The sequence below is a fragment of the Hypanus sabinus genome, chromosome 4, assembly GCF_030144855.1.
Source record: "Hypanus sabinus isolate sHypSab1 chromosome 4, sHypSab1.hap1, whole genome shotgun sequence".
NCBI lineage: Eukaryota > Metazoa > Chordata > Chondrichthyes > Myliobatiformes > Dasyatidae > Hypanus > Hypanus sabinus.
Window position 1 is genome coordinate 165,943,530 of NC_082709.1, and position 23,584 is coordinate 165,967,113.

Consider the following 23,584-nt stretch of genomic DNA (forward strand, 5'->3'; position numbering starts at 1 on the left):
TTGACACTTTATGTCTCTCCATAGATGCTGCTTGACGTGCTTGCAGAGTTCCTCCATCATTTTGTGTGTGTGTGTGTGTGTGTAACATTCTTCAGTGAACATGTAGAAAGGTGAAATACAGTGTACAGCTTTCTATGAAACCCATTGGATTCAGGGATGCAAAAAGAAAGTTTACCTATTCCATTCCTCTTGGTATTTGAACTTTTGCATTGAAATTGCTATTAAATAGTGAAATAAAAGAATAGAATAACTTGTACACATTCCTGTATGTTAAATGCTCGAGTCCCATTTTGCTTTCGAGCAACTCGTAGGAAGTGTGGAAGGTAATGTTGTCGGACAGTTATAAAGCTAGGTGGGGGAGTTGTACCTGGGATGGCATTTGGATACTATTAAATACATTTACTAAAATATTTTAATTAGAGAATAGACTTAACAATTGTAAAGCACATGGCAGTTAAAGTTCTGGATGAATGGAAGAGTAGTTGGAGTTAACAATTGCAATTGCCATAACTTACCCCATCACAGTTGAGCATCAGTTAATAAAATTAATGTAATTCTGAGCCGTATAGTTAGCTAGGAGTAGGAGGTCATTGAGTGAGGCACAAAGGGATCATTAAAGCTGTTGTGTTTCAGTTGGCAGCAAGCACTTTAATTATCGGTGAAGTGAGCAGAAAATTTCAGCTTCCAAAGTAGGTAAATTGGAGGTTACTCTATAGGGTCTCTGCTCAAAATGTTGATTGTTTACTCTTTTTACATAGATACTGCCTGGTCTGCTGAATTTTTCCAGCATTTTGTGTGTGTGTTGCTTTGGATTTCCAGCATCTGCAGATTTTTTCAAGTTTGTGTCACAATAGGAATTGCAGGTTCAGGACATTGGTTAAAACGGCTGAAATGCTGATTGAGTTTGGTGTCGCAATTCAAAGAAACTTTCCACTTAGGAGGTTTAAGATTATATAAGATTGTGTTAAGGTGCAAATTACTTCTATCTGTCTTCTGATCAGTGTATCAGTAGCCATTTATTGAATGTCATTTGGTTGGTTTTTGAGCAGCTGCTAGATCAAACGTTGGAGCTTAAATGCCAGGAAGATACAAGAAGTTAATTTGATAAAAGGGCCTTTTAGGATGATATCCCTCATCAGAGTTTTGCTGGTAGGGTAGACTTAATGTTCCTTTGGTAATTGAGGGGATTGATTTGACACAGGCCAGTGCTGGTAGTGCTTGGTTATTGAAATACTAGATCTGTGATTTTTTTTTCTCCCTCTATTAAATATGGAAGGCTCTGACTTCCTGACTTGCCAACAGAGTTGGAATGTCAAATTGCTGAGTCCATCCTGCTATTGGACATGGAGAATTCCTTGTGCCAATTAATAAAACAAGTATCCCATGTCTTAACCAAGCCCAAGCACAGTAGGTTTTGCCTGTCATCTTGTGCTTCTCCCTCCACCTTTTAAATCTACTCCTCATCTTTTTTATTCTCTCCAGTCCGGCTGAAGTGTCTCGGCCTGAAATGTCAGCTGTACTCTCTTTCCTTACACACTGCCTGGCCTGCTGAGTTCCTCCAGCATTTTGTGTGTGTTACAGCAGGATTGAACTCGCCTACCTTACTTTTCATTTTAGAAGGGCTCCCTTAAACTGTAGTCAGATCTCTGTTCCTGCAGCATTTGAATTATAAATACTTACCAACTACTAAGCTATCTGGCACCAATGTTTACCCAAAGGTCAGGATCAGAATCAGGTTTAATATCATCGGCATATGCCATAAAATTTGTTAACGGCAGCAGTGCAGTGCAATACATGATAAATATAGAAAAAAATAAATTGTCCATACTCTAAGTATATATGTATGTTAAATAGTTAAATTTTTAGAAGGGCAAAAACAAAAAAAGTAGGGTAATGTTCATGGGTTCAATGTCCATTTAGAAATCGGTTGACAGAGGGTAAGAATCTCTTCCTAAATCACTGATTGTGTGCCTTAAGGCTTCTGTATCTACTCCCGTTTCCCTTATGGTCCACTCTCTTCTCCTAGCAGATTCCTTCCTCTCCAGCCCTTTACCTTTCCTTCCTACCTGGTTTCACCTATCACCTTCTAGCTATCCTCCTTCCTCTCCCCTCATGTTTTTACTCTGGCGTCTTCCCCTTTCCTTTCCAGTCCTGAAGAAAGTTCTCAGCCCGAAGCCGTTGCCTGTTTTATTCGTTTCCATAGAGTCTGCCTGACCTGTTGAGTTCCTTCAGCATTTTGTGTATTACTGTAAAAAGTCACTAGTTTAGGTCACTAAACTTGAAATGAAATAAAGTGCAGCCTATGATAAGAAGAAACTGTACATTAAGAATGGCTGTCAAAAAAGAACATTGACAACCCAAGGAGTAACATTGACATTGATGTACCTTGTCAAAAGTTTCAATAAAAGCAAGCTCTAATCTATAATATAGAGAGAGATTGAGAAGCTAGTAATAAAGTTTAGAGACATACAGTTTTGAGTTTCGCTGGATATGTTCACTAATACCTTGACTTGTAACCGTTTGTTCTATCAGAAAACTCTATTTGCTGTCTGAATGTCCTAGTGAATCTGGTAAAAATAATTAAGATTCAAGATTTATTTATTATCAAAGAATATATAAATTATGCAGCCTTGAGATTTGCTTGCTCACAAGTAGCCACAAAGCAAGAAACCCACTTAAAATTTAGAAAAAGAATAAAAGACCAACTCTAGATGCACAAGAGAAAGAAAAAAATACAAACCATGCAAACAATTGAAGCAAATGACAGCATTCTGAACAAAAATCAAGGTCTCAGATCTGAACCCCAGCGTAGCCCTGAGTAGGCCCAAAGCCTTGTTATCAGTTCATCGTATTGGCAAGCGCAGAGCACAGCAGCTGGGATAGTCTTCATAGCTTCAGCATCATAGAGGTGTCCATCGCAGGTATTATGTTCAGTAAGGGAACTGACTAGAACTTGTAATGAGAGTTGGGGGTTTTGCCCAGCTTCCTGACTTTGTCAAGAGTAGATGGTGAGAATCTTTTCAAAGAATCAATTAGTAAAATTGCAAACATATTTTCCTTGGTAATGACATTGCAAGTGTCTCCACTGCCTGCACGTCACCGCTTTCTTTCTCAATCTACTAGCATGTTTCTGAGACAGTTTTTGTACCTAGCATGTCATTTCCTACGCCCACTAATGTTGTTTGATGTGAATCAGCCTGTTATTTGTACTGCACCTATCTTCATTCCTGTCCACTTGTAAAGGTTATACAGATAGCGATTGTACCCATCTGCATTTTACTAGTAAGCATATTCTGACAAGGCAAATCGTGTTGATGCCACTGCAAACTGCAGCAAGCAGGATGTCATTTATTTCCCTTGTTTTCTCACTTATTCACCACTTACAATTCCCCCAACCCACCGAGTTATAGAAAGATAAATATTTGACCTTCAGTGTAAACTGCAGGTACTTTGTGCAATTAAATTTACTTTTATTCAACAAGTGTGTAAGGAGAAATAACTGAGATTATTAGTACCTAACATTATTTCTGCTAAAAACAGGCTTAATTGCCCTTTCTTTCAAAATCGCATGTTATGAAAATCTTGTTAACAAAATACCTTCTAAAAACAAAATATGCTGGAAATCTAAAATAAAAACGGAATATAATGGAAGTATTTACCAGGTAGATCAGCATCTGTGAAGTGAGAAACCAAAATAAAATTTTGGATCAGTAAAATTTTTATTAAAGGTGGTTAAAAAAATTGTTGAGGTATTTTTATATTGCTTCTGAGATTCATGAGGATTTCTTTTACAGTGCTTGGAGAAATAAAGCCTCCAACAAACATACGGATTCAGGCTTTTAATATGAAGTATGTTCTTAAGTGGGATGATGCCGAGAACAGTAATTACACTGTGAATTATACTGTAAATTATAAAAGGTAAGCCAATTTAACTGTTGGTTCTTTTATAGTTTATCATTGTTTTTAATGAGTGGGGTATCCCCTTTTTTAAATTTTAGAGTTGCTTGTTTTTAATTCAGTTCTAACTTGGATGTCATTTGAAAGAACTCAAAAAGTTATTTTAAATTTAGAAATACACTCAATGCTGGAGGAACTCAGCAGCATCTATGGAAAGGAGTAAACAGTCGATGTTTCAGGATGAGACCCTTCATCAGGGCTGGAAAAAAGAGATGAGTTAGAGTAGAAAGTGGGGCAGGGTTAGGAGAAGTACAAGGTAACAGATTGGTGAAAGAGATAAAGGGCTGGAGAAGGGGGAAATGATAGGAGAGGACAGAAGGCCATGGAAGGCAATTTTAGAAAGAAGTGCTTAAGTCAGATGTGTCAGTATTACAGTGGAGTAAAGCAAATTACAGTGGAATGAGAGAAGAGTTGGCTAGAATTGATTGGAAAACAATACTGGCAAGGATAACGGCAGAACGGCAATGGCTGGAATCTCTGGAAGCAATTTGGAAAAGCCAGGATATATACATCCCGAAGAGGAAGAAGTACTCTAAAGGCAAAGGCTAACAAGGGCAATCAAAGCCATCATAAAAAACTGAAGAGAGGGCATATAATAGAGGAAAAATTAGTGGGAAGTTTGAGGATTGGGAAGCTTTTTAAAAAGCAACTAAAAAATCATTAAGAAGGAAAAGATGGAATACAAAAGTATGCTAGCCAATAATATTAAAGAGGATACCAAAATATTCTTCAGATACATGAAGTCTAAAAGAGAGGCAAGAGTGGATATTGGACAGCTGGAAACCAGTGCTGGAGAGGTAGTAATGGGAGGTAAGGAAATGGATGAACTGAATAAGTAATTTGCATCGCTGTTCACTATGGAAGAGACTAGCAGTATGGTGGAAGTTCCAGGTGTCGGGGGACGTGAAGTGTGTGAAGTTACTCTTAATAGGGAGAAGATTCCTGGGAAACTGAAAGGTCTGAAGATAGATAAGTCATTGGGCAGTCTAGTGTACACCCCAGAGTTCTGAAAGAGGTGGCTGAAGAGATTGTGGAGGCACCAGTAATGATCTTTCAAGAATCACTAAATTCTGGAAGACTGGAAAATTGTAAATGTCACTCTGTTCTTCAAGAAGGGTGTCTTTTTAGAACGGAGATGAAGAGGAATTTCTTTAGCCAGAGGGGGTTAATCTGGAGTTCTTTGCCATGGGTGGCTGTGGAAGCCAAGCCTTTATTTATATTTAATGCAGAGGTAGATAGATTCTTGATTGATCTGGGCATGAAGGGATATGGGGGGGGGGGGGGTTGCTGTGTGGGGAAGGCAGGAGTGTGGAGTTGAGAGCAAAAATGGATGAAATGGTGGAGCAGACTTGATGGGCCAAATGGCCTAACTCTGCTCCTATAGCTTATGGACTTGTGGAAGAAAGGGAATGGGGAGGAGCACCAGAGCGAGCTGATGGGGCAGGTAAGGAGAGAAGCCGAGGGAGGGAAAGGGGAATGAGGAATGAAGGAATTACTGGAAGAAAGCAATGTTTGTGACATCAGGTTGGAGGCTACCCACATGGAATACAAGGTGTTGCTCCTCCAGTCTGTGTGTGGTTTTATTGCGGCATTAGTAGAAGCCATGGACTAACATGGCAGAATGGAAAGTAGAATTGAAATTGGTGGCCACCAGGAGAACCCACTTTTTCTGGCGCATGACTACTTTGATTTCTGCCATCGGCAGGTTTTCTCTCCTTTTTAATTATACTCATTGAGTTCTTAGTAATTGAATTGCCAGTATGCTGTTTTCCACTGAATGGAATAGCACTGCAATCTTGTCCTTAGTAATGACAATAAATCTCTAACTAATCCTTTACAGAAAGAGATCTTATAGTACTTTAAAGAAGAGATAAAATTGAGAGGGATGAGAAGGAGGAAGTGCAGAAAGGAGACACAAAAGGACATCAAGGAGAAGTGTTTCCAAAATGATCGTTGGGCAAAGGAAGCGTGTTTCATAAGTCACGAATGCAGTTGATGTCAGTAGCAAACTGCACAATGTATGAAATGGAGAGCAAGATGAGGACATCACTGGGATACTGTGAAGCAAGTCAAAGCAGAGATTAGAAAACAATTGAGAAAATCTTCCAATAAAGTTGTTAATTTACCAGAAAGAAGTTGGTGATAGTGGAGTTAAATGAAGGAAGTTTTCATTTGTATTGAGTGGAGATCAACGAGAGGAGATCAGAGCAGTCGGCTTGAGACGATGAAATCTGGTTTAAGTTTCAATGGCTGGGAGAAGGATAGTGATACTGTTGAATGTGTGTATTCCAAGATAAGAGATTTTCATTCTAAACTGTAAAGGATCTGTTTATTATATAGCACTGCAATTTGTCAGTAACACCCATACAGTCAGATTGCCAATGAGTCAAAGTTCAAAGTACTTACAGGCAGCCACAAAACAAAGAAACCCAACAGAACCAATAAAAAATCGTGTGCAGAGAGAAAAAGAATAAAAAAGTTGTGCAAACAATAAAGTAAGCAAATAGCATTCAGAACTGCAAGTTACAAAGTGAGTCCACACAGAGTCAGGCATCACAGCCTCAGTTCAGCAAGAAGCCAAGTAAACGTGAGCAGAACTGGCCTTTGTCTTCCCCCCCAGCCCCGACAACCTGGCCCAATGCTGACGATGTCCACACCTCAGGTTATTCCGTGCTCCCGGATCAGGGCCCTGATGCTTTGAGGAGCTCCCGAGCCAGTGTTCTGCTGCTTCAGTTCAGCTTGTACGTGACCCTTCGAACTCGGCGGGATGCTTAAATCAATCAAACCTTGGGTCCTTCCTCATTTTTGGACCTGGGCCCAGACCTTCCTTTGACTCTGCTTCATCTCTGCTCGCCTCACCTCAGTTCTGCCACATCGAATTGCCTCCCAAGTCTGCTCCAGCAGTGACCAAATATCAGTTCATTCCTCACTTCAGGGGCTGGGCCCACTGCCTCCATTTGGCCTGCCATGCCACAACCATACTGCCCCTTCAGGACTTCAGTTCACACCCTGGTCATTCAGGTGGTTCAAAAGCTGAACTCCAAAAAGCAAGTTACAGGCTATTGTTTGCAGGCTATCATTGACCAAACAAGTGTTATTAGTAAAGTATTTAGTTGCTGTCTTTGATTTGTTTGCCACTGATAATAAGTAGTTGCTGAGCTTCACCAGTGCCAATGAACTGAATGATTAGATAATTATTCAGAGTAGTTTAGAAAAGCCTAAAGTACACTTTTTAAAAAAAAACAATCATTACCAAATTACACAAACTCACAACTGAAATTGACAACTAAATCAAAGTTCAAAGTAAATTTATTATCGAAGTATATACACGTCACCACATAGAACCCTGAGATTCATTTTCATGCTGGCATTCACAGTAGATACAAAGAAACACGATAGAATCAATAAACAACCAATATGCAAATGGAAAATACAAAAGAGAAACAAAACAATTATAAATAAATAAGTAATGATAATACTTGAATTGTGGAGTCCTTGAAAGTGAGTCCATAGGCTGTAGAATCAGTTAGCATGAGTGAAGTTATCCACTCTGATTGAGGAGTAATAACAGTTCCTAAATCTGGTGCTGTGGGACCGTAAGGCTCCTTTAGTTCTCTCCCAGTGGCAGCAATGAGAAGAGAGCATCGCCTGGATGGTGAGGTTCCTTAATGGTGGATGCTGCTTTCCTGCAGCAACGCGCCTTGTAGATGTGCTCAGTGGTGCGGATGGCTTTACCTGTGACGGACTGAGCTGCGTTCACTACTTTTCCATTCAAAGGCATTGTTGTCTCCATGCCAGGCAGTGTTGCTGCCATTCGGTAAACTCTCACCACTGTGCATCGATGGAAGTCTGTCAAAGTTTTAAATGATGTACCAAACCTTTGCAAGTTCCTAAGGAAGTAGAGGTGCTGCTGTGCCTTCTTTGTGATGGCACTTGCATGCTGGGTCCAGGGCAGGTCCTCTGAAATGATAACCCCGAGGTATTTAGAGTGACCGGCCCTCTCCACCTCTGATCTTCTGATGAGGACTGGCTCGTGGAGCTCCAATTTCTTCATCCTGAAGTCAATGTTCAGATCATTTGGTTTTGCTAACGTCGATGAGAGGTGGTTGTGGCACCATTCAGCCAGATTTTCAGTCTCCTCCCTATTTGCTGATTTGTCACTCAGACATTGAGTTAGTGCCTGACCTCCAGTAGAATCTGTTTAACAAGTAAACATTGAGGGCAAGCTCCCTTGTCTGGTATTGGGAATCAACATACTGTCACAGAATCTGGTCAACTGTCAAATGGAAACAGATGAGAGTGTGGGGCACTGCAGTGATACAATAGAACATGCTGGTTTCACATTGCTAAACCTTTCCTTTAGTGTACTGATTGAAGAAGTCATTTGCTGCCATTTCCCTTCCCCGCTGATATCTATTCAAGAGAACATGGTTAAAACGTCTTTCTCTTAGAAACAACAACAATATGGGACTGGATAACTGTTATTTTAATTTGCATCCCTTTTTAACTCATTTTTATCTCTGCATTTGTATTTCTGCTCCCTAAATCAGATACAGTCCTCAAGCTTGTAGGTAAAGCTGCTGGTCTCAGTGATAATTCATTGGAGTGAGTGTTCAGTGCAGTCCTCTGGACATTCAACAACAAGTAAAAACAAAAATCAGTTGGTTCATACTGAAGTTAAAGCCTTTTACCAAATTGTCAATGAGCTGTGATTGTCATGCCCTGGTGTATTTCTATGTTAATTGCATGCCAATATTTAGTTTTGTAAAAGATTTTTGCTAATGTTCAGTAAATATTTCAGTCAATTTAAAATCTGACACTACCTTTCAAGCCTCAGCTGACACACAGGGTGGAGGTAGGGAACAAAAAAGCACATCAGAAACTGCTGGTGGGAGGGGAAGCATCATTATCTCAGTAAAATCTTTCTTTAATTTGTAGTGTATCAATGTTTGACACACACAGTTCATACTAAGTTTTGCAAGTCACTAATAATCGGTTATGGTATGGAGTTTGCAATGTTTCCTTTGTGACCACCTTTTCCTGACTGACTTAGAACATTGAACTCTGCAGCACAGTACAGTCCCTTTAAGTCCACCACGTTGTGCCAACCTCTTGGCCTTCTCCAAGATCATTCAACCTTTCCCTCCTATTTAGCCCCCTATATTTCTTTCAATCTTGTTTTACTTTAACTCTTCTGTTGAAAATCCACTTGCACTCGCTAGCTATTCATGTACTGGTCCAGAGCTGGATGTTTTTTTTTCTAACCTCAGTCACCACATTCACAGTTCCACCTATTGTGATTGGCTAATGCCGGTCATACTCCTGATTGTGCTTGACTGCAAGATCAGCATGGCAAGGCCATTAAATCATGTTGGAATTTTACTGATGTGGACATGGTTGTGTTGCATGCTTTTGATTGAAACTGCACCTGTTCAACAGTAAAGCCAGGCTTGGTCTACTCACTTCAGTGGATTGTCCTTTACATAGTGTTTGCTTGTTTCCTTTTAGTAGCGTCAGTGGCTGGAGGAAGGTGAAAGGATGTGAAAATATCATCCGTAGAGAGTGTGATTTCAGTTCACTAGACATTATATTTTCTGGAGAATACTTCCTACGGCTGCAAGCCCGTCATGGGAATCAGACGACAGCCTGGTTGTCCACAGATTCATTTATTCCTGACAAGAACAGTAAGTAACCATAACAAGTGAAATGTGCGGTGTCTTATTGGATCTGAATTTAAGTTTTGCAATGATTCAATATATTTACTTTTTTAACATGAATTTTCTGCTCACCTGATTTATCTCACTTCATTTAGATCATTTTAACTTGCTGTGTGCATTTGGAACATTAAATCTTGCTCTGTACTTTCTCGTTCTCAACATTATTCAATATTTCTCCTTTTATCCCACTATCAATTCTGTGACTTATCCAAGTTTGTTTGTTCAGTTAAGAATAATATAGGCCTATTTATATGTTCAGTCTCTTTTCATGTTAAACTCAAAGTATTGAACTGAGAGGAGGACTCTGTCTTTGCAAAATATGAGAATTAGCTTTATGGTGAAGGATCAGCTTGAACTGCAGCATTCCACTGGCTGTCTAGAGGAATGTCCAAGCACAATATTCCAAATAAGCTCTGCTTTTTAGTAAGATATATTCCCAGATACATCTTACCTGATTAACTAGGTAATTCGATTCAATTAGATATCTGTAATTGGATTCAGATTTTATTTTATTTCATATTTTCTGAAATGAACCTACTTTAGTTTTATTTATACTTTATCATACTTTGTAGTAAGATGTTGGCAGGGGGAAGGGAACTGGAGTGATAATGCTGAGGATTAAGTAGTTGGTTTACAAGCAAGGGCAATGTGTAGTGAAACTCCTAGCAAGGAGAGGTTGATGACAGGGCAAAATTGCAGTCAACAGGATGTGTTGCAATGAAAAACAGGTCCAAAAATGAAAAATGTGAATAAAGGGTTACATTTGAATGTGCGTAGATTACAGAATAGGGTAGATGAGCTTGTAGCACAGTTACAGGTTGGCATTACGATGTTGAGGGCGTTCACTGAATCATAGAGCTTAATGTCCAAAGGTACATTGTATCTAAAGGACAGGCAGAGGGGGTGGCATGGTTCTGTTGGTTTAAAAAAAAAAATCAAATCATTAGAAAGCAATGACATAGGGTCGGAAAGTGTTGAATTATTGTCGCTAGAGCTAAGGAACGGCAAGTATGGCCCTGATGGGAGTTATATACAGACCCCCAAACAGTAGTAAGGAAATGGTCTGCAAATTACAACAGGAGGTAGAAAATGCATGCCATAAAGACAATGTTACAATAGTCATGGGGGATTTCAATATGCAGGTAGAATGGGGAAAATCAGATTGGCACAAGATCATAAGAGGGGGATTTTCTAGAATGTTTACCAGATGACTTTTAAGAACAGTTTGTGTTGAGCCCACTAGGGGATAAGCTATTTTGGATTGGGTGTTATACAATGAGCCGAGTTCATTAGAGACCTAAAGGTAAAAGGACCTGGGGGTGGGGGGAGCAATTGATCATAATATGACTGAATTCACCCTTGAAATTTGAGGTTAAAGTCAGATGCATCAATATTGCAGTGGAGTAAAGGAAATTACAGACACATGAGTGAGGTTGGCTAGAATTGATTGGAGAAGAACACTAACAGGGATGTCGGCAGAGCAGCAATGGCTGGTACTTCTGGAATCAGTTTGGAATGCTCAGGATATATACATCCCAAAGAGGAAGAAGTACTCTAGGGCTAACAAGGGCAATCAAAGCCATCATAAAAAGCTGAAGAGAGGGCATATAATAGAGGAAAAATTCGTAGGAAGTTTGAGGATTAGGAAGCTTTTTAAAAAGCAACTAAAAATCATTAAGAAAGAAAAGATGGAATACAAAAGTATGCTAGCCAATAATATTAAAGAGGATACCAAAATATTCTTCAGATACATGAAGTCTAAAAGAGAGGCAAGAGTGGATATTGGACCACTGGAAACCAGTGCTGGAGAGGTAGTAATGGGAGGTAAGGAAATGGATGAACTGAATAAGTAATTTGCATCGCTGTTCACTATGGAAGAGACTAGCAGTATGGTGGAAGTTCCAGGTGTCGGGGGACGTGAAGTGTGTGAAGTTACTCTTCATAGGGAGAAGATTCCTGGGAAACTGAAAGGTCTGAAGATAGATAAGTCATTGGGCAGTCTAGTGTACACCCCAGAGTTCTGAAAGAGGTGGCTGAAGAGATTGTGGAGGCACCAGTAATGATCTTTCAAGAATCACTAAATTCTGGAAGACTGGAAAATTGCAAATGTCACTCTGTTCTTCAAGAAGTGAGAGAGGCTGAAGAAGGGTGTCTTTTTAGAATGGAGATGAGGAATTTTTTTGGCCGGAGAGGGTTACTCTGTGAAGTTCTTTGCCACTGGTGGCTGTGGAGGCCAAGCCTTTATTTATATATAAGGCAGAGGTTGATAGATTCTTGATTGGTCTGGGCACGAAGGGACGTGGAGAGATGACAGGAGATTGGAACTGAAAGCAAAAATGGACCAGCCATGATGAAATGTCAGAGCACACCCAGTGGGCCAAATGGCCTAATTCTGCTCCTGTATCTTATGGACTTGTGGAAGAAAGAGAATGGGGAGGAGCACCAGAGGGAGCTGATGGGCAGTAAGGTACTCTTCAAGAAGGGAGAGAGGCAGAAGAAAGGAAATTATAGGCTAATTAATATTCCCTGAGTGGTTGGGAAGATGTTGGAGTCGATTGTTAAGGATGTGGTTTTTGGGGTACTTGGAGCTGCATGATTAAAATAGGCTGCAGTCAACATGGCTTCCTTGAGGAAAAATCTTGCCTGACAAATCTGATGGAATTCTTTGAAGAAATAACAAGCAGGATAGACAAAGGAGGATCAGTTTATGTTGTATACTTAGATTTTAAGAAGACCTTTGATAAGGAGCCACACATGAGGCTGCTTAACAAGCTATGAGCCCATGGCATTACAGAAAAGATACTGGCATGGATAAAGCATTGGTTGATTGTCAGAGACGAAGAGTGAGAATGAAAGGAACCTTTTCTGGTTGGTTGGTGGTGACTAGTGGTGTTCCACAGGGGTCTGTGTTGGGGCCACTTTTTATATGTCAAGGATTGGATGATGGAATTGATGGCTGTGGTGCAAAGTTTGCAGACGAATGAAGATAGGTGGAGGGGCAGGTAATTTTGAGAAAGTAGGTTACAGAAGGGCTTAGATTAGGAGAATGGGCAAAGAAGTGTCATGTAGGGCGTGGTTATGCACTTTGGTAGAAGAAATAAAAGGGTAGACTATTTTCTAAATGGAGAGAAAATTCAAAAATCTAAGATGCAAATTGACTTGGGAGTCCTTGTGGAGAATTCCCAAAAGGTTAATTTACAGGCTGAGTCTGTGGTGAGGAAGGCAAATATGGTGTTAGCATTCATTTCAAGAGGACTAGAGTATAAAAGTAAGGATGTAATGTTGTTTCATTGTAAAGCATGGTGAGGTCTCACTTGGAGTACTGAGAGCAGTTTTGGCCCCCCTTAGAAAGGATGTGCAGACTCTGGAGAGAGTTCAAAGGTTCACAAAAATGATTGCCAAATTGAACGACTTGTCAAAGGAAGCGTGTTTAATGGCTGTGGGCCTGTATTCACTGGAATTCTAAAGAGTAAGGAGTGAACTAATTGAAACCTATCAAATGTCTAAAGTCCTCAGTCGAGTGGATATGTAAAGGTTATTTACTATGGTGGGAGATTCTAGGACCACAGGGGACAGCCTCAGAATAGAGAGGCATCCTTTTAGAATGGAGATGAGGTAGAATTTCTTTAGCCAGAGAGTGGTGAATCTGTGGAATTTGTTGTCACAGGCAGCTGTGGAGGCCAAGCCTTTATATTTAAGACAGAGGTTGATAGATTCTTGATTGGTCAGGGCATGAAGGGTAACAGGGAGAAGGCAGGAGGTTGGAGCTTAGAGGATATGGATCAGCCATGATTAAATGGCAGAGCACACTCGATAGGCCAAGTGGACTAATTCTTCTATATTTTAATGTCTTGTGTATTCCCAAATAGCTAGTAATGAGAAATAAATACTAAAAGGATGCAAGATTGTGAACCTGTTAGTGTGAAGTCTGTTGCAATAATAAAAATGTATTAAATGTTTGGGTGATCTTTAAAAAAGCACCCAGGCAGGCAGAATTTCACAGTGTATGGTGTAGGAAGAAAACTGGACCCATTTGTTTTTTCTGCCCTGGATGCCCAGCTGTTAAATCTTGTGTTTTCACCAAAGTTGCTTTATCTGATAAATTGTTAAATGTGAAACCATATGACCTCATTGAAAACTTGTGGGAGTATCTTAACGTAAACAGAAAATGTTGAAAATGTGTGCCATGTCAGAGAGTAGCTGTGGAAACAGTAAGTATTTCAGCTTAGTCCCTGTTATAAAAGCAATTCTGATTGTTGATATAATTTAAAAACTGCTATCTGAAATTATTTATCGGCCAAGATCAAGCATTAAATGGTAGGCTTATCTGATTAATTAGATAATTAGATTCAAATTTTAATTTTACTTCAAATTTTCTGAGACAAACCTACTTCATTTTTATATATACTGTTTCATATTCTGCATTTTGTCATTGAATTATAATTCATTTTAAATTACAGATGTAATTGGTCCTCCTTCAGTACATGTGGAATCAGGCAAGCAATCACTTACTATTGAAATTTCCGAGATGCTGATGTCAAATAACGCATCTATACGAACATTCTATAAAGATATACAGTACAGGGTGACCTACTGGAAAGAAAACTCTTATGAAAATGCACATGTAAGTAATATGAAACAAAGTTGCTCTCAAAGGAATAACCAACATCTGTTCTCTGCAATATAACATAAAACAATGCTTCTTATGTGTTATGTAAATGTCTTTTTAAATATATGGTAAAACCAAAACTGCAGTTATCATTCCCACGACGTAGGGAGGCTTCTGTTGGGAGAGTTTGATTTTGTGTGGCAGTGGAGGAGAACCAACGTAACAGGTCAGTGTGTGGAGGGGTCAGGTGAAGGTTAATGTTGGGTCGAGCAAGTCTGAAAGGAAGGACGGATGAGTCCAGCACGACATTTCCAGGATTTGGATATTTCAGATGTGATAGCGAGAGATGTAAATGAGGAGGGGTGTTGCACTACTGATGAGCAAGAAATCACAGCAACACCGAGAGAGGGGATCCTGGAGGGCTAATCCAGCAAAGCAATCTGAGTCAAACTCGGGAATAGGTAAGGTGCAGTCACCATAACGGGGTAATACTGTAGTGGGGAGATGGAGGAGCAGATATGTAAATAGGCAGATTTTGGGTTTGTTGTGGTGGGAGACTTCAGTTTGCAAATATTGCAAATAGGTTTATTGTCACAAGTACCAAGGTACAGTGAAAGATTTTATTTTTGTCTGCTATCCATATTGGTCACTTCATTACACCTATACAATGACGTGTCACAAGGGTAAACAATAACAGAATGCAGTATATTTGGGTGCAATGGTAGCGTAGTGGTTAGCACAGTGCACTTTTCAGCCCGGGGCATCGGAGTTCAAATCTGACATCATCGTGAGGAGTTTCTACGTCCTCCTGGATGGTGGGTTTTCACTGGGTGCTCCAGTTTTCTCCCACAGTCCAAAGACATACTGGTTGGTAGGCTAATTGGTCATCGTAAATTGTCCCATAGTAAGGCAAGTTGAATCAGGGATGTGGTTCAAAGGGCCTACTCCATGCTGCATCTCTAAATAAAATAAATAGTTTTACAGTTACAGAGAAAGTACAGGCAGACAGTAAGGTGCAAGGCCATAGCACAATAGATTGTGAGGTCAAGAGTCCGTCTATTGTACTAGGGGATTATTCAATAATCTAATAGCAGCAAGATAGAAGCTGTCCTTGAGCCTGGCGGTACCTGCTTCCAGGTATTTGCATCCCCTGGTTGAGGCTAGAGTGAATATAGAGAATGTCTATGACATTAGGGGCCATGATCCTGACAGCTGCTTTACCAAGGCAGTAAGAAGTGTAGTCAGGGTCCATGCAGGTATGGCTGATTTTCGCTTTTCTAAAATAAAAACACTTCACAACTATACATCAGTGATAATAAACCTGATTCTGATATTCTTTGTCTTTATAGTATTAGCATAGTTTCTGTTGACTAACCTTAGGTGCCTGTTGCTGTTTATTGAATGAATAATGGTAAAAAAAAAAATTCTGTTTCTGCTGTTAAAAGGTATGGGAATTAAGTGGATGAGTCTTGGTTTTATTGAATCATGATGAAAATGTTACCGTGCTCTGTTAAATTCCTATCATTTCTTGTTTTGGTGTCAGGTTTTCATATTCAATGGCTACATTAAGTCAAGTCAACTTTTATTGTCATTTCGACCACAACTGCTGGTACAGTACATAGTAAAAATGAGACAGAGTTTTTCTGGACCATGATGTTACATGACACAGTACAAAAATAGACTGAACTACGTTAAAAAAAAAACAACACAGAGAAAGCTGCACTAGACTACAGACCTACCCAGGACTGCATAAAGTGTACAGAACAGTGCAGGCATTACATTAAATAATAAACAAGACAATAGGCACAGCAGAGGGCAGTAGGTTGGTGTTGCATTCTGTCAGAATGCTCTCCACGGCACATCAGTAGAAGTTTTGGATATTTTAGTTGACAAACCAAGTCTTCTCAGTCTGTCAATGAAATATGGCCATGGTCTTGTGTTCTTTATCGTTGCATTGTTACATTGGGACCAGGTTAGATCCTCAAGAGGTCCTGACACGCAGGCACCTGGAATTGCTCACTCTTTCCACATCTGATCCTGCTATGAGGATTGGTTCTTTCCGACTCACCTGGCTTCACTTGTCACTTTCTAGTTATCCTCCTTTCCCTCCCCCAGACTTTTTATTCTGCCATCTTCCCCCTTCCTTTTCAGGCCTAAAGAAGGGTCTTAGCCCATGAAGTTGATTGTTTCTCTTTTCCGTAGATGCTGCCTGACCTGAGTTCCTCCAGAATTTTCTGTGTTGTTGCTTTGGATTCCCAACATCTGTATAATTTTTGTGTTTATACTTCCATGAAATGGACTTGTTAGAACCTTTCCATACTTTAAATCAATTTGTTATTATCTCTTACCACGTACCATGAAACGTAGACTGGAATGCCACAGTCAGCCTCTTTGAAATGGACTAAAATGCAGTATTCCTGGAAGTGAACTTAATTATACCTAACCAAATTAAATGTAGGTACCTGAATTTTGCATACTGCTGAACTGAATGCTTTATTCTGTTTTAATTTTTGAACTTGCAGGATAAAAATAGCACAGAGAGAGTTATAGTCTTGACGCTTGAACCTTGGACCACGTACTGTCTGCACGTTTTGGCTTTCAGCTCTGTTTTCAGCAGCGTAGGACTGAATAGTTCAGTTGTGTGCAAGAGGACTGGCGGTATGATTTTAATCTTTTTTTTTAATGTGGCATTGCTGTGTAATATTCTTTAACCTTTGGTATTCGGTGTCTTTCATTCTGTTGCTGCTTGTGCACCTGCACCATATGTCGTTTCCAGCCTGTAGGAGAGAACAGGCCACTGTCACATTTCCAGCACAATTTAATGACAAAACTTGGTTTTGCTTCCATTGGAGCTGTTTTTTTAATGGAAAAAAACATGGTATTTCTTATGGCAGCACAATTTTCTTTGATTGGAAATTTAGTCCGTGATTATCTGTAGCAGATATTGCTGGACTGGCAAAAGAAAAGAGATCCAGGAGCTCCAGCTATTCTATTTCAAAAGAAACATGATTCTGTTTAATATTTATTAGCTAAATTGTTAGTTGTAATATTAAAAAAGAATCTAAAAGAAAGTGTGAGGAATGCAGTTTTATCTGTCTTTAAATCATTCTTCATGCTAGCAGACTCTTTTGCTATCTCCATTCTGTTGCCTTCCAGTTCCTCTCTGGAGGAAGGTCTGTGGTGAAGAACAAACAATCTAAGTGGGATGTGACATTACTTATTGCTGTAAAATTGTTTTCATTAGCTAGTAGCCATAAACAGGAGAAAAGACACCACTAATCAATGTATCTGATTTTCTTTTTTCTCTCCAGGTGATACTCCCAAGTGGCTGATTGGTATATGCTTCCTCGTTTCGCTAGTGGTGTTTTTCATTGGAGCAGTAGGATGTATCTTGTGTGTATATTACATGTACAGATGTACAAAGTACGCCTTGTTTCCCCCACACACCCTGCCAGAACATTTACAAGAGGTAAGTAATCTCTTTCATATTTGGCTGGCCTTTACCCTGGTGATCTAAAAAGGAAAATAAAACTCAAAGGTCATATAGAGATTATGGAGGCTGTATGAACTGTACCCTTATGCCTCTCATCTATTATGAGTTATTTCCGTGCTTCTGCGTTTTTGAGGTGGACTCTATTGTGAGATAACTCTGGGCTTATCTGCTCTGAGTTCTATCATGATCAAAATCTAACTTTCTAGTGTGCCCATTAAATTACTAAAACTTATAGAAATTATTGTTCAGTACATTGGTTGCAAATGCATGGCAATGTTTTCACATAAAAATATTGTAAACTAAAGATATAAAGATATTTTCAGGCACCTTAGAGAAAATATATTCTAGTCAAATTTCAACTTATTTTGGATAATTTTTATCTATTTGGTGGTCATCTCCCAGCTAATGTCCAAAGGTACACAGCAAAACACTGAGTATATTGCCTGTAACATGTATTTCAAATAGCCAGAAAATGGTGAAAGGAGCAAGACCAAAGTTATTTGTAGAATCCCAGCTACCTTATGTCAAAACTTGATTTAGCTCAACTCTGAAATAGAAGCATGTAGGGTTTTAACTGTGCCAGAGACTTATCACTCTGGGCTAGACTAGCACCGATGTTTGTCACTGAGGAAATACTACTGTTGAACAAAATATTAACCTGAATTGCTGGCTACCTTCTCCAATGGGCATACAAGATCCTATAGTTCCATTCACAAGAAAGCAGGACAACTGCCTGTTGATCTGATAAAAGAGCAATGTATACTCCCTATCCAACATTGTTAAATATGATCATTAGTTGTGCAGTTATTGATATTTCAGAAAACTAAAATCAAAGCATTGCAAATGCTTGATTATGAAATAAACTGTGCATTGTCGGAAGTTTAAGCTTATTGTTGTCATGGCATAGATGCAAATGCCATGTAAATCAGCTTTTTACAGCAGCACGGTACTTTGCAAACATGACAAACAAGTTGACATGGTGGAAATAACATAAATTCTATAAACCTTCCATGTGCACAAAAACAAATTACAGATGAAACATTTACCAACACTAATGCAAAATTGAGAGAGAAAAATAAATATATTCTGAGTTAGTGTTTCATTCCTTTTCATTTGCTTTTAATTATAATTAGCTATATATGAGTTTAAGACTGGTTTCATAATTTGGTACAAATTTAAGACTAAACCTTAAGACTTCAAGACATATGTTGTAGATTCCGAACCATTTTGGGATGGTCTGGGATCAAGAAAGTCACAATTATGTCTCTGTGTGAAATAATGCATTCTGGTCTTGTGTTATTTTTGCAGTGTTTCAGTGAATCGTCTCAAAGAGCTCCATTCCACGTGCTGACATCAGTGGAAGATTCTGAGGAATGTTGTGATCCGCTCATTGTCATTACTGAAAACAACAACTTGAGCTCCTGGTCGAGTTCCTTTATTTCAAAAACTGAAAATGAACAGCAAAATCAAAGTAGTCAAACCAGTGCAGATTCTGGACGATTTTCAAATGCAGAAAGTTCCAGGAATGAAGATTTTAATGAAAGGACATTCACAGAACTTGATTTACAAACATAGACTTTGTTGTATTAAACTGAAACTTTTCCATTTGAGTGTCCCATCTTTGATTTTTAAGTATTTCCTCAAACTGCTATGTACCACTGGGTGGGTTTGCATGTATGTATGAGGTAAGTGCTACTATTAAGTTTATTTAATTTCAGTTGCGTCTAAATTTTAATGCAAATTTGTTTTAGACCTTGTCTCTCCTGCTCAGTTCTGTGAACTGAGATACCAATGTAGATTGAAATCACTTAGAATTTCTAAGACCATATGACATAAGAGCAGATTTGGGCCATTTTGCTCATTGAGTCTACTCCAGCATTTGATCATCTCTGATTTATTATCCTTCTCAACCCCATTCTCCCATCTTTTCCATAAAACCTTTGACACCCTTATTAATCAAGAGCCTATCAACCTTTGCTTTAAACATACCCAGTGACCCTGTCTCCGCAACCACTTGTGACAATGAATTTCACAGATTCACCACCATCTGGCTGAAGCAATTCCTCCTCCGTTCTAAAGGGACATCCTCCTATTCTGAGGTTGTACCCTGTGGTCCTAGATTCTTCCGCTGTTGGAAACATCCTCTCCATGTCCATTCTATCTAAGCCTTTCAGTATTCAGTAGCTTTCAATGAGATTCCTCCCTGCCCAATTCTTTACTCCAGCAAATACTGGCCCAGACCATCAAAAGCTCTTCCTCCCCCCTCCCCCATACATCAATCTTTTAACTCCCAAGGTCATTCCCATAAACCTCCTGGAGCCTCTCCAAAGCCAGCAATCCTTCCTTCGTTCTGGGGCTCGAAACTGCTCATAATACCCCAAATGCGGTCAACCCAGTGCTTTATAAAGCTTCTAGTTGAATAACAGACCTTTTTCATGGTTCAAGTAGACATGTAGGTAAAAATGTTTTTGCTCTAAGTAAAATCTGTGTTTTTATACCTTTTTTACACAGCTACTACAGTGCTACCTGCAATCCTGTTGACAAGCTGGTAGCATAAATAGGGTTGTAGGGTATGCCATTGCAATGCAATAATGCCATGTATTCAGTGTTAATGTAATTAAGATACTAAACATAGATCATAGAAATTTACAGTGCATTACAGGCCATTTGGCCCACAATGTTCTGCTAGCCATGTAACTTTAGAGATTGCCTAGAATTTCACTAGCGCATAGCCCTCTATCTTTCTAAGCTCCATGTACCTAACTAAGAGGCTCTTAAAAGACCCTATTGTATCTGCTGCTACCTTCGCCGCTGGCAGTGCATTCCATGCTCTCTGTGCGGAAAAGCTTGCCCCTGGCAACCCCTCCGTACCTAATTCCAAGCACCTTAAAGACTATGCCCCCTCATGTTAGCCATTTCAGCCCTGGGGAGAAAGCCTCTGACTATCCATACGATAAATGCCCCTCATCATCTTATACGCCTCTATCAGGTCACCTCTCATCCTCCGCTGCTCCAAGGAGAAATGGCCAAGATATTTTACATCTGCATTTCAATTAATTAAAGTATTTGTCTTTATGATCAGAAACGCACTGCCAGTAGGGTGATGGAAGTAGAATTATTTGTAGCATTTAGCCAGGTTTGAGCAGATCTTTTGGTGGTAGGAATAATTCACAGAATCTTTTACAGAAAGGTGAAGTGGGTTATCAGGATTTACTAGATAGCTCTGTTAAAGGATTGGTAGAGTGGTTGTTAGTTGAGTGGCCTCCTGTTCTGGGTTTTTCTGTGAATTCCGTTGCTGATTTCCTTCTGCGCGCTGTGATACTGATTTGCAGATACAGACAGGGTTGGACAATTTAATGACTAAAGAATTTTAAGTCCTTGATCTAAGGAATAAATATATTCCTGTTTATATTTTCAATTTTGGAGAACTTTTGAAGATAGCATCTGCTATGTTTTGAAGTTACAAAACATTATAACTAATTGAAAGCAAAACCAGGAGCCAGGAGTTAAATGTGTGTATTTCGTTTTTACGTTGTGTATGATGTGGTGTTATGACATGCCATTTACATAATTTTACATATAACTTGTAATGAACAAGAATGTGTAATCAAATAATATATTTACAATATTACTCAAGTATTACTGAAATGTTAAATACACACCTCTCTACTCAACGCCAATGCCAACTCTATATGGAATGCATCTCAACTTATATAATAAAGAATATACTATATACATAATACAACCACAATATACAGTAAGCACCCACAGCATAATAAATTTTAAGTGCTCCCTTTCTTGGAGGGATGTCCATATAGAACAAAGATGAGGAATTTCTTTAGCCGGAGAGAGGTGGTGAATCTGTGGAATTCTTTGTCACAGGCAGCTATGGAGGTCAGGTCACAGAGTGTATTTAAAGTGGAAGTTGGTAGATTTTTCATGTCCGGCATAAAAGGTTACAGAGGTAAGGCAGGAAAATGGAGTGGAAAGGAAAATGGATCGGCCATGCTTAAATGGTGGCACAGACTTGATGGGCCAAGTGTCCTAATTCTGCTCCAGTGTCTAATAGAATTGATATTGATACAGTCATTAGTGCATCAGTCAAGTAATGGGCCGAGATGTTCTTTTCATAGGACTCTGTAGTTGGTAGAATTTCTTCAAGCTGCATTTGCAGCTGCAAATCATGGAATTTATGATCATGTAATTTAAGTATGAGATTCATCTCTCCATTTAATGAGTTCTCCACACTCAATTTTTTTCTCATGAAGGAACAATAATTTTATTTTCTATTCTACTGAAAATAGTCTGGATCTAGTAGTAATAGTTCCATGAAAAAGGCTTTATCTTCAAAATTCTTGCTTATTGCTGTTCCTGATGCAGATGGATGCAATAATGAAGAATATTGTTGTTAATGTCATATATTTTTGTTACATTTGTTTGTTTTGCACTATATTTGTAACGTTATAATGCAGAGAGCAAAAAAATACTTGAAATTGGTATTTTTTTTAAAAAATGTTGTAATGAACAAACCTGAAACAGTCTCATTGAAAATTAAATATTGTGTTTTTATTAATACTAACTTCATTGAAACCTAGTTTTTTTTGGACTGAGCCTTCTGCATAGATCACTACTCTTGGATTCTATTAAATGATTAATTGCAGAGTTTAACTTATTAATACTACAGTTTCATGTGATTGGAAGTCTGTCCTCTTTAATATGAAATTTCCCACTTCTTATTGAGGTGTACTTTCACAAGTACCTATTTTTCCCATAAAATGACCAGAGGTTATGGATTTCCTGAGATCCCAAGACTGCTACAATTTTTTTCAAAGGGATAGTCAATCGCAACATCAGTGTTAACTCTAAAGCCCTTGTGCTACATAGTAGCTGTGGTATCCTCATCCCGTGGTATCTGCCTATGCTTTTGGGATTTCCTAATGTCGGGCTATAGTCCTTGAGGTCCACATGATGCATTAAGGACCAGTGTAGACCCAGACAGGTCTCTTTATGGCACAGGCACTAACTGCACTTTCACACTAGTCTATAAGATATATAATCTTTGCATTTCCTTTGAAATGCCCCCCCCCCCCCCACCACCACCTTAAATTCATGTCCTCTGGTATTAGACATTTCAACCCAGGGAATAGATACTGTCTGTCCAATCTATCGATATCTCCTATAATGTTATACACCTCTATCAGATCTCCCCCAGCATCTGCCACTCCCTAGAAAACAACCCAAGCTCTTGTTATAACACAAGCACTTTAATCCAGACAGCATCCTGGTAAACCTCTTCTGCAACTTCTCCAATGTCTTCATATCCTTCCTATAATGTGTTTGTGCCCTAACTCAGGTACATAAGATGATTCCCATTTAAAACCCACTGTACTTCTAAACAGAGGGGAGTGTCTGCTGCTGCGCCTGAAGAGTGTGCCCAGGTTTTTTCTGCAGTTTGGACAATAGACTATATATTTCAATCTTACAGTTTTTATATAATGTTTGTCTGATCTCGGTATTTTTTGAGCAGGGAGGGGGATTTGGAGGTTGATGTATCTGATTGGTTTTGTCAATTTTTTTTTCCTCTGCAGGAGGAGGGATTTGGAGGAGGTCAATGTGCCTGATCCATTTTATTTTGTTGTACGGGAGCAGGGCTTTGGGGGTGGGGTGATGGTCCTGATCTGTTTTGCTCAGTTTTTGTGCTTGAGGGAGGATTTGGGGGTTGATGTGCCTGTTCCGTTTTTATTCTTTTTTTTTTGCGAGGAGATGGGAATTGGGGGTTGATGATCGTGCTGCCTTTCTTTTCTTTCA

The 23,584-nt window shown here is 39.2% G+C and overlaps 1 protein-coding gene across 1 annotated transcript in view; it reads left to right on the forward strand.

Annotated features, from left to right (window-relative positions):
- Window positions 1-22,812, forward strand: part of LOC132392187 (interferon alpha/beta receptor 1-like) — a 54,288-nt gene extending 31,476 nt beyond the window's left edge. The window contains exons 10-15 of the mRNA XM_059966031.1: window positions 3,795-3,918; window positions 9,466-9,641; window positions 14,135-14,298; window positions 16,806-16,941; window positions 17,595-17,752; window positions 19,085-22,812. Coding sequence (XP_059822014.1) covers window positions 3,795-3,918; window positions 9,466-9,641; window positions 14,135-14,298; window positions 16,806-16,941; window positions 17,595-17,752; window positions 19,085-19,351 — 1,025 coding nt within the window. The 3' untranslated portion in view covers window positions 19,352-22,812. The remainder of the gene's footprint in view (window positions 1-3,794; window positions 3,919-9,465; window positions 9,642-14,134; window positions 14,299-16,805; window positions 16,942-17,594; window positions 17,753-19,084) is intronic.
- Window positions 22,813-23,584: the final 772 nt, after the last annotated feature.